Consider the following 11671-nt stretch of genomic DNA (forward strand, 5'->3'; position numbering starts at 1 on the left):
TTGCAGTATCAATGCCATGAATGTGAAGCGCCCAACGAGGAACAGATATAGCGCCACAGAAAATAACAAAGCAAGTTTTTCCAGTCGCCCGTTTCAAGCCATCCTTCCGTATCACTTCTTTGTTGGCTTTAACGAGGGCTAAATAGCGCCTAGTGATTCTGAGCCAGTCCGGATTTTCAACTTCTCCGGAAATTGGTACCGGGGCTTTATGATTTTGGAACAAACAGTCAGTTCAGCCTTTTCCATTCGAGCTTCGCTACTGACGTTTAGTCCCAGTTATGTATTTGTCCTAATATGTCCTAATTTTTCCAATTTAACTTTCCATTTCCCAATCTTTCTCTTCTGCATGTCCTCCATTTTTCTTTTCCACCCACCTTCCTTTTTTCTATTCGTTTCAAATTTTGAACCGATCGATATACCAATAATAAAGTCTTCATTCAATTGGTGGAATACATCGAATCAACCTGGGAGCATTAGCTGATCTGGTACATCAATACATGTTCCTAGGCCCATTCCAATCTTAGACTTTGCTAACGGATAATGAAACCTGTGGCTTCTATCTCCCGGATCGCTTTATAAAGTCGGGTTTTTGTTTTGTTACACTAGACCTAGCTTGTCCCGTTTTTGTTTATTTACTTCAAGTTCTCTCCCTCTTCCTCGAGGTCGTGTAATCCCAAGTAAAATTTCATTCATACTCGTCTACTCGGTAACATCCTAGCTCCATCCTTGCCATGTTTCTCTTAAATAGAGAAACAACAGTAAACATACAAGGAAATATGAATATAAAAGTTTATAAACTAAATTGAATACCGTTAGTGTTCTAGGAGAAAGAAAGAAAGAAAAAGGAAAAAAGTTCAGTTACTAAAATTGCTTTGCCCTTGACAAAAAGGTCAAAAAGGAAAAAATAAAAGAAAGTTCAAAAGAAAAAACTCCGGATATGGGATCCGACCATCACGAGTCCCGGGTCAAGTACCAGTTAATTTGGGTCAGTCTCACTTTTTTTGAGGGCACTGAATAATTTTTCCTTCTAGGAGTGTGGAGGCAAATTAGGTGAGGCCTCACTGCATGGCACTGGTGGGGACCCATGCCTATGTAGAAGTTCTCGAGCCAGTGCATGGAGATCACCGCTGCCGCCACCGGCGGCCGATGACGGAATGTTGGCCAGAGCTACGGTGCCGCCTCCGAACTGCCGCGGGTCGATCAATTGGCGGTGCTGCATTGTCCATGAAGGTTGCACCATTGGGTCAAAGAGTGAAGACAGGTCATATGTGGCAGGCATAGAGGATCCTGACGGGAGGTCGGCGATGGAGAGGGGAGGCGGTATTAGAAGGGGCTGAGGTGGCAGCGGAGGAGGTGGTGGCGGCGGCGGCGGGATTGGAAGCTCTAGGGTGGCGAGATGGGCTTGTAAGTATGAAAGCTCTGCTTGTAAATTCACCACCTGGAATTAATTTCCAAATTAACAAGTTAAATAGAATTCTTTAGTGAGGCAAAAAACAAGTGAAATAAAATATATGTCACATTGATATGAGAGTAATTAATTTTAAGGCAAAAATTGAAGCTCAAACAAGGGAAAAAAAAAAACTAAAGATTGCAATTTTTATTTATTTATAGTATTTGGACATTTGAATGATTCCTATCTGTTCAAAAAACGATTGAGAAGTAAAAGTCGACTAGCGAGATCGTATTAAATTTATCTACTAGTATATATATTACGTTAAATTTATTTTTTTTTTAACTGCAAAAGAGAATTTTATTAATTTTTGGAAATAAATTACAAAGATTAAAAATGCCCTAAGCATGAGGCATTGAAACGGAGCAAGAACAAACCCACGAAAAAAGGCACTCGCTCACTCCGGCCATCATATGCTGCCAGGAACAAAAAGGGAAAAAAAATAACAACCTGACGATGCCCCCCAAAAAAACACAACACCCAAAAAGTAACCATGATATTAAAAAAAAAAAAAAAAAACCCTGAAAGGAACACCTCTCCCGAGATGACTAAGGATCAATCATAATACTGAAAAGTTTGAACATCGGTCCTATCATCATCTTCGGCGTCCATAATCATGACGGTGTACTTTCACTCTCTTGTTTCTCCCCTCTCTTCGAATATTTTTCTCTTCTGATGATGTATAGGAGATGGGGCATTCAAAAGTCCCCATTCCCATAGAACATGCATGCATGTTATAATTAAAGTCCACTTAAAATACTAACTCCTCTTTACTATCATATCAGTATAATATTGGAGGCCCTAGATATCCCAGCAGGGTTCTCAACTGTCCTTCTCATGGAAAGGTTTTTTTTTTTTATAAGCAAAAAAAATTTATTAATTTTTATAAAGGATCAAGGCACACCGGCAAGAAGCCATATGAGACCTAAGGGAATGCAAGGCGCCAACCAAACACTAAAAAGAACCCCCACAAAACCACACAGCTCAAAACAACCAGCCGAAACACCAAAAAAAATACAAAGTATCGAAAGAAAAACACCCCAACCCGCCACAACTCGAAATTAAAAAAACCATAGAGAGAGATGCACCATCCTCACAATCATCAATCTCATGGAAAGTTATTCAAGTGGAGTATTATTTTTCCCACTAAGAAGCATTAGCTGGCGTAATTAGATAGCTAAGTATGAGCGGAGGCATTCAAATTTGACTGTGCTATCTTTCAGTCTTTTACGTATTGTTTTGTCAACTAGCTAGCTAGAGGTATTACACCTTTTTGTCACTATCTCATCAACTAATTACTCTATAATAACACCCATAATGAAAAATTACTGTTAAGGAATTACACTTTTTGTCATTACTCATCTTTCAGTCTTTTCTTTTAGTACTTCTTAATTAACTCTGACGAGCTCTACAACATCAATTTGTATAGCTGCTGGAGTTATAAAAATGGAATAAATAGGGGCTTGAGGAACACATGCATGTTCCCCAAGATTGTTTCCGGCCGAGACGATTTGATGAGTCACTATTGCTTCGAATTAGGACCTCAGTGGTGCAAATCATGAAGTTCGAACTAAGCCGATCTTTGCAGTGTTCGATCGAGCTCTTTTGCGGCTCTCGTCCTTAATTCTTTTAAAAAATATAGTAGCTACGTACGTACCTAGTTTTTAGCTAGCTACCTTGCTAATCTTACTCCAAATTAACTACTTTCCTCCTCATCTACCGAAAAGTTACTCTCCCGTTACAGCTTGTTTGGCAGCCTCCTTAGCACCCCGCATAACTCAATCCCGGATTAGGAGTCCAAGCCTCACTCTATCTCCAGGCTTTGGGAGAGGAAAAAACTTCCTCCATTTCTCCCGGATTTGGGCGACAGGGGTACCCCCATCGTTGGATATGCGGGTGATATGGGGAAGGTGAATGACTATCTTGCCCTTGAAATCTCTCTTCCATTCAAAGAGGAGGAGGTCCCAATGACGAGAACGGAGAGGACGCCTGATCTGATCGGAGTTGCGCACCTATTTCTCCTGGTGGATGCCGCCCCACGAGGTAGAGAAGTACTGGCTATCGGAGTCGACGAAGCTCTGTGTGTGTATTGACGTGATGATCGGTGGTGGTGGCGGTAGTGGCGGTGTCGGTGGCGGTGGTGTCGGTGGTTGGATGAATTAAGTTCTTGGGTCTTGGATATGGAGGTGAGAGAGTGGGGAAGAAAAGGAAAAAATTGTTCCATCGGTATGGTGGTCAACCACCCGGTAGACTGGGTTAAAAAAGGAAAAAATTGATTTTTGCATTTTCTTTAAAGATTTTTTTCCGAAAATAACAGTATTTTTCCTAATATAAATAATAATATGGTTTAAACATTTATCTCATTTTATCCCACAATTAATAGTATATGTGTATTTATATGTAAGCTTTTTTGCTTACCACATAACTAGAGGCGATTAAGTCATTTGACACATTATCCCATCATATCCGCCTTTCAAATCTTCTTTTTCAAACAATCATCTAAACACTGGATTACTAATCGACCCCTCTTAGGAGGTGGATCCACCCCTCTTACATATTTACCCTCATTACATATCCACCTTCAAATTCATCATCCTTCTATATCCACTCAAAATCAAATCCTCCATCCAAACAGGCCGTTACTACGTCGATCATTTTACCCTTTCCTACGTAATCACAGTTGGAGAAACCCCAAACCATATAGAATCACGACCATTATTTCGAGGAACGCATGCTTCCTCCATTCTCATTCTTTCTTTTTTTATCCGCAAAAAAAAAAAAAATATTCATTCATCACAAGGATAAAAAAAAAATCCCATCTGAAAAAATATTTTTTAAAAACTCACTCGAGCATTACCGGCCCATTGGTTATGCTACTAACCACTAATATAACATCCAAAATAAGTAACTTTTATGTACTCAAAGTGCAAATCCCCGTAGAGAATTACGTATATGCGTAAGCCAACCGGCATAGTGAGCTAGCCGTTCTAGTATTAGCTAGCTAGCTGATCACTATACTCTCAAAGGTCGGGTGACCAAATTCCCTTTCTTAATAAAAACTCCAGAGGGCTAAAAGGCCTATGTATGAAAGCCGACCAGCTCCTTAATAGCAGCAAACCTCTGAATGAGTTTGCACAAAATGTGGGTCGACAGTACTGCGCGCATCATCTCCCCTATTTTTTGTACTAAAACCCCGACCCCATTTTTAACCAAAATGTATCAATCAATTAATCTTCTTGATTTCAGCAAAATGTAAGCCTGTCCCCCCCACCCATTGTACCACACCTGTGGTCCACACTTTTTTCGTGTGCTTTCTTGCTGTGGCACTTAATCACTCTATTAATTTTCCTTAATTAAAGATTTCAATTTGATTAATTTATCCTAATTGACCGGGGTTTTTGGCTCTCATACGTACGAGTGGTCATTGGGTAGAAATTCTTAGGGGCGGATTAGTGCCAATATTTTACCACCTTGAAAGTTTGAAACTACCAGCTTCATGTTTAGTTCCAGTAATTAATTACTACAGTACTATATGTCGAACGAATCTATATTCTTCCGAGATTAAATGAAACAAAGGGCCAACCTAGCTAGTACTTTAAATATAATGTGTATATTTATGTAGGAATGGCAAAGGAATGGGGCGGGCAGGTTTTGCCATACTCCGACCCGAAAATTTAGCCCCACTCTGAACTCTGATCGGGTAATTTATGGGTACCCTGTCCTGCTCCTATTTTTTTTCATTGAAAAATATGTTCTAGACTCTAAAATAAGTGAGTACAAAAAATAGAAGTTCACAAAAAAATTAGTACAATTTAACCAAAATCTACTATCTAAATGCAAAATGGAAGAAATAGTTAATATTTTATGTGGTATTTTAGTTGTAAGGGTAAAAATAAAAGAATAAAAATAGATTTTTACACATAAAACAATTTTGGGGCGTGTACAAGGAATGGGGTAACGTCTACCCGAACCCGACTGGCTAGGTTTCTTCAATTCTCCCCCAATCCCGACCCAATACCCAAAAAATTCATCTGGAACCCGTCCTGATCGGACAGATTGAATTGCCATCTCTATATGTACGTTAGGAATAGGACCGTGTATTGGTCCATACGTAAACGATATCACTTGATACATAAGCAGATAAAGGTATCACAAACTATAATTCAAATTAAAACGATTGGTTCATGTGTAGACTAAAATGTTAGTCATCGGTCGATAAACAAATCTTGCTCCAAATACATTGTGAGCTAATTAAAAGAGGCCGGAGCTCTTTCATATAGACAATTTAAGGAGCACATGACCAGTTGAGTCTAAAATTAAACCCAAAATGCGTTTATTAAAGTTAAATGAAATGATGTTTTGTAGTTTTGTTTAATAGTATTGCTTATATATACTATCATCTCTGCATGTACGTAGTTTCTCTCTCTTACCGCTAAAAGCAGATCTTCCATTTTCTTGTGGAGATTAGATTACGGTAATCTGATAGACGTGATTTTGCCAAATTACAACTTCTGTTTTGTCCACATTTTCACACAAAAGGCATTGTAGGTTATTATGTACATCCAAAAATGCTAGGGGTACATATGAAATGTACATATTATGTACATATCAGTTTTGTGGGGCCCACCTCAGGTCTCACAAAGATGATTCAAACCGCCCATTATTTTTCAAACATTTTTTTATGGAGCCCTGTAAAAAATCAGCACAACCCGATATCGGTAAGGATTTTTTCTTAATTTGTGGAGGCGAAACTACTTAACTGCTTAGTTTCGCCCCTACAAATTCAGAAAAAATCCTTACCGATATCGGGTTAAGTTGATTTTTTACAGGGCTCCATAAAAAGATGTTTTAAAAATAATGAGCGGTTCGGATCATTTTTGTGGGACCCGAATTGGGCCCCACAAAATCTATATGTACATTGTATGTACATATTATATGTACCAATAGCAGCACTCATGTACATCACACCCGGAACAATTCAGGAAAGAGAAAACAGGAAATTGTTCATGACAATAAATTAACGGTCCAGAATTTAAATCTGGACCATCATATCCATTCATTTTTCTGAAGGGTTTCATGGTCCGGTTGTTCCAATTTTTATCTTTTCTTTATGTACATTGATAGTATAAATTACGTACATGCATGTGTACACGTACGTATCTATCTTTAATGAGTCACTTGGCAAGGAATAAGATCGATTTTAGTTCTTTTTGCTTGTAGTAGTAAATGAGATTACGATAATCTGATGGCCTGATTTGTCGATTGCCCACTGTTTTTGTTTTGTCCCTTTTCACACACAAATACAAAGTGGGTTATACAATTTTTTTTATTATTATAATTGGATGTTTGGGCCAGCATGCGTCGCATATCGATTGATTTTAGGACTTTGAAGTTAACGATCGGACAAATTTCCAATCAACCCACTGTTCGAATGATTGGCTTCCTTGGGTTTCGAACATGAAATCTCATGGAAGATGAACGCTTATTAGTTTTCTCATTCCTACTTGGACAAACCTATTGAGGTTGCTATAAACAAATTTTAACGGTGAAAAAGAGAATTTTATTAATCAAGCGTAAAGATTATAAGAGATTAAAAGGACAAGAGTACAAAGTTGGATCACAACGAGAGGATAACTTTCCAACGAAGTTGGCACTCTACCACGCGACAATCATATATCACTCAAGCCCGAGGAGCTAACATTATTATTATTATTTTTTATCGGCAACAATAATTTTATAAAAACTCGATAAAAGGTATATCGAGAAGCTAGCATTGTTGGCAAACAATCAACCGAACAACCTAAAAAGAAACAAACCAAAATACATGGCACATGTATGCGTATGCGTAGATACATGCATGTGTGCATATGGGTGTCTCTCAAAGATGGAGTCAGTTGGAAGAGTTTTGTTATTGTTAGACAAAGGAATTAATTAAACAGATTATGGTATGAAGGTCAATAGAAAGTACAGTATCAAATTAAGGGAAATCCCATGTCAAAAATAAAAAATTTAAGGGAAATCATTGTAAAAGAAGGGAAATTTATTTATTTATTTTTTGTCAAAAAATGAAGGAAAATTATCAAGATCTTCGATTCTTCATAGATCATAGTTAAGGGGGGGAAAGAAAATCAACAATCGGTTGAGGAAAATTGGAGTTTTTGAAAATTAAGCACAATAGCAAAACTGAAACCCACCTCTCTTTTTTTTCTTTCTAATCTGCATGATCAAACCCACTTTTGGAGCGAACAACAAATTAAACAAGCAAAACAAAATAAACAGCTCCGATCACACTAGCCAATCGGCCGGGTACACAGCCCATAGTAAGTAAACAGTAGGCACAACAAGAATCGCAACTCCACTTAAATTTATGTAGAGAATCAAGTATAGAAAAAACGTGTTTTAAAAACCACGAGCCTAAGTAGTTTAATTACTTGAAAAATAATCATTTCATTAATTTCCCAACAATAGCCGAGATCGTGAAATAAACAGAATCTAATACTTCTTGGTCATGAGGATCGATCTAAAATTTGCTATTCAAGAATTCTTGTTTAGGCAGTTCATACCATCCAAATTTCTACCAAAAATTGGCTTATAATAACTAGATGATATTTGATCTAAAAAAAACGAGAGAGAGAGAGAGAGAGAGAGAATACGAGAGAGAGAGAGAGAGAGAGAGAGAGAGAGAGAATACGGCGGTAAATTTTGGTGTACCTGTTGCTGGAGTGCAAAGATGTGGGCAACACAACCGTAGACGGGGTCCCTCAGCCTTGCCTGAGCCTCGTAACAGATCGTAACCACCGCGTCGAGCCGCTTATGTACCGGTATATGAAGCAGCAATTTGGACACGTTACTTGCTCCGAACACCTTGTGCACCGCCGCAAAATGAGCCGCCCCTTGCTCCGAGTCAAAGTACGGCGCAAATATACACCCCGCCACGCACTTCCTCCTTAAAAACTTACAAGCCCCACATGGCCCGCCACCGCCACTCGCGCCCCCGCCGCCGCCGGACCCGCCGGAGCTGGTGGTGCTCGGGGTTGCGTTCATCTTTGTTTGGGAATTACGGTTGGTGTTGGATTAGCGAACTTTTCATCACATGACTACGGCTTGGCTGGGGAGTAGAGAGTTCTTGAAGAGAGGAGAGAGAGTGGGGGGGAGGGGGAGGAGAGAGAAGGGAGAGGAAGGGAAGGGAGTTTTTAGGGTTTGGTGGGGTGGTTGTTTTGGTGTTTTGTGATTTTTTGGGGGAGTTTTTAAAAACCAGTATAGTGGTGGAAATGAAAAAAAGAGTCTTTAAAGCCACGCGATGAAGCAAACCTTCCCCTTCAGTTTAGCTGCTTGCGTGAAGCAAGCATGCGATAAGCCAACTGCTGGCTTTATTTATCTCTCTCTCTCTCTCTCTCCCCCCCTCTCTCTCTCTCATCCTTCATCTCGTGTATTTCAAACGGATTTGGGTACACCTCTGTAAATATCCGGAGGACCGATTTTATCATCTATTAGCGGGGGACTCTTAATTAAAATCAGAGTAAAATTTTAAACATCTCTAGCGACCCTATAAAACGCTCATTAGTATAAATAGCTAAAATTTTAGCTAGTGAATGAACAAAAAGTGACTCCAATTAACTAGATAAATAGGTTCACAAACTTTTGGCTCAATAGCTCGCTCTCTAACTTTAGCCACCAATATATACTCATTATATTTTTTTTTGTGGGCCCAACTTGTAAATAAAAAATGATTTTTTTTTTCTAGGAATAAAATGGACCTGTTCAAAATGTTGTCATGCAACAATAACTACAAAAAAATGTTGGAGGGTTTTTCAAAATGGAAGATTGCTCTTTTACTGTTCTTGCTTTGTTTTTTTATGTCAACTTTGTGTCTAAGAAATATTTCAATTCATCTCCTTCACAATGGAACATAGACCTTTTTTTTCCTTTCGAAGTTAGATCAAAATTTTTGTTTAAGATAATAAAATTTAGCTAATCCATTGGAGTGGTCACTCGCTCCATAGACTAATGACTACCTATTGATGCCTAAGTGGATAATTTGGCTAAAATTTAGCTAGTCCATTGGGGTGGTCATTCAACTTTTTGTCGGATGTGTTTATTTTGGGTCTTTCTCTCTCTTCATGTATCAACATCATGAAATGAGTGGTTTGCCACTCTTTTTGCTTTCTCGATGTATTATTTGTCGAGTTTCTAATAAATTTTTTGTCGTTTCGAAAAAAAAAAAACTCTCGCCCGGAAAAAAAAAAAACCCCAGCCCAACCTCTCAGGTTAATTATCTCGTGAGGTTGGTTAACAAATTCTTCTCTCTCTAGCTAAATGTATATGTGTGGATGTATATGGATGTGTGTTTGTAGAAGTTAGGTTCGAGTTCATATTAGCTGATGGAAGGGATCGAGGGGAGAGTAATAGTAGTAGCTTGCAAACAATTAAAAAGAATGGGGGAATTTTAATTTAAATTCTAAATAGAAGATCGATTGAAACGTGTCGATGGGACTGTTACTCTAATACTTGCCTTGCCTTACTCTGCGTGTTTTAAGCTGCGTAGAGGCCAAAAGACGCCATCTCTCTCTCTCTCTCTCTCTCTCTCTCTCTCTCTCTCTCTCTCTCTCTCTCTCTCTCTCTCTCTCTCTCTCCCTGAGTTGAAAATGACTCACTCTCACCCTCATCTCTTTCTCTCTTTTGTAGAAATAGCCAATTAAGGAGAGAATGGCTTTGCATTTCTGCACTCATCTGAAAAAGACGCTACTGCCCCCAGCCAGTTTTGACATGTTACTTCTGATTTTTTTATAGGCAACAAAAATTAAAAACTCGACAAATGATATATAAAGAAGAAAAAAGGGGTTCGGAGGGGAATTCAACCAAACCAATGGTTGGATGAAAATAGCCAGGCCAAACCCAAAACACCGACAAGGGACAACACCCAGCAACCCTCAAAGGCTAAGCAAAGAGTTTATTATTAAACATCATGTTTTTTTTATTGGCAAATTAAAAAAATTTATTAGACGCTCGACAAAGGATACATCGAGGAAGCAAAAAAGTTTAATGTGGCTTCTTAATTAACCTTTAATTGGAGGTTGGTACTGGGTCTATGAAATTTAGTAAGTGTTATACAGATTGGGTGTGTACAGTGGTGTATGTGTATGCGCGCGCGTGCGCCGCCCTTGAAGTTATAAGATTGTGTTTGAAGATTAGGAAGATTCATAACATTTGTTTAAAAACTAACAAAAAACAAATTCATAAGATTTATTTAAACGTTCGTAGCAGATCAATCTGGATCGTACACTGTTTGTGTTCTCATATTGGGTGGATTACGTAAATCTTATATTTACTCTATTAGTGTGTAAATTGTACTTTGATTTTAGCTTGCAAAGTTCATTAATTCGACCATATCCTGTTCTAGGGTTTACAGATTCCTTTTTTTATATATCGGATAATTAAGGTTTACAAATTCTTAAGATTGCATTCTTTGAGAGACGCTTGTTCGTTTGGGGTACTAGAAACCCCTGTGCACGGTTTTCAATAAATTTTCTCTATCTACCTCTCTTCACTTATTACACTTTAAAACCTCCCTTAAAACCCAAACCGAACAGAGATGTCGCAGATTGGTTAAAATAACCTCTTGAATAAAGATTATGCATCAGCTTTTGTTTTCACTTGAACTTTTGTTAATTTGCGACTGGACATATAAGTAAGCTTAATGCAACTAATTACATGAGTAGACTTATAGTGCAGTACCACTGCACTATTGATTGTTAAAATATGGAGTAAATTATTGATTGTCGAAATAAACAGCTCGAATTTTAATATATGTTCGTATATCGATCGATCCTCTGATTAGTCTATGTTTGGATGCATATAATTAATCACATAAAATATTGGCAGTAACCCACTATAGCCTCTTTTGACTGATTTTCTTAATGGCTTCAAAGGTCAGTTGGTGAAGCTTCTTTTTTTGTTTTTCTTTTACAATAAATTAAAAAAAAGAACAGATTTGAAGCACGAGTAAATCACCGCAAGACAATCATTCAACCAGAAAACCATTTTCTTTTTCAAAATGTACTTTTTCGTTATTCTCATGGTAATGATACCTATCAAAACTTTATGGGAAAGACTACTATATACACCCCTTAAAAGAATGTATCATATGCATCTATTTTATGGTTTATTTATAACATTTTAGTGTATTTCGTAACTTTTGTTCTATAATTCATAACATTTCAG

The 11671-nt window shown here is 38.0% G+C and overlaps 1 protein-coding gene across 1 annotated transcript; it reads right to left on the reverse strand.

The window, feature by feature from the left end:
- Positions 1–777: 777 nt before the first annotated feature.
- Positions 778–8844, reverse strand: LOC131332295 (LOB domain-containing protein 18-like). Its single transcript, XM_058366444.1, has 2 exons — positions 8162–8844; positions 778–1438 (listed from the first exon to the last, which is right to left on the reverse strand). The coding sequence occupies exons 1-2, from the start codon at positions 8492–8494 to the stop codon at positions 1028–1030; spliced, it is 744 nt and encodes a 247-aa protein (XP_058222427.1). The 5' UTR covers positions 8495–8844; the 3' UTR covers positions 778–1027.
- Between the last annotated feature and the right edge of the window lie 2827 nt (positions 8845–11671).

The sequence above is a fragment of the Rhododendron vialii genome, chromosome 7a (genome assembly GCF_030253575.1).
Source record: "Rhododendron vialii isolate Sample 1 chromosome 7a, ASM3025357v1".
Lineage (NCBI taxonomy): Eukaryota > Viridiplantae > Streptophyta > Magnoliopsida > Ericales > Ericaceae > Rhododendron > Rhododendron vialii.

Excerpts from the sequence above, each read along its gene's own strand:
- LOC131332295 (XM_058366444.1), bottom strand. The coding sequence starts at position 8,494 with ATGAACGCAACCCCGAGCACCACCAGCTCCGGCGGGTCCGGCGGCGGC. Across the intron at positions 1,439-8,161 it reads TCTTTGCACTCCAGCAACAG|GTGGTGAATTTACAAGCAGA; the intron begins GTACACCAAAAT and ends AATTAATTCCAG.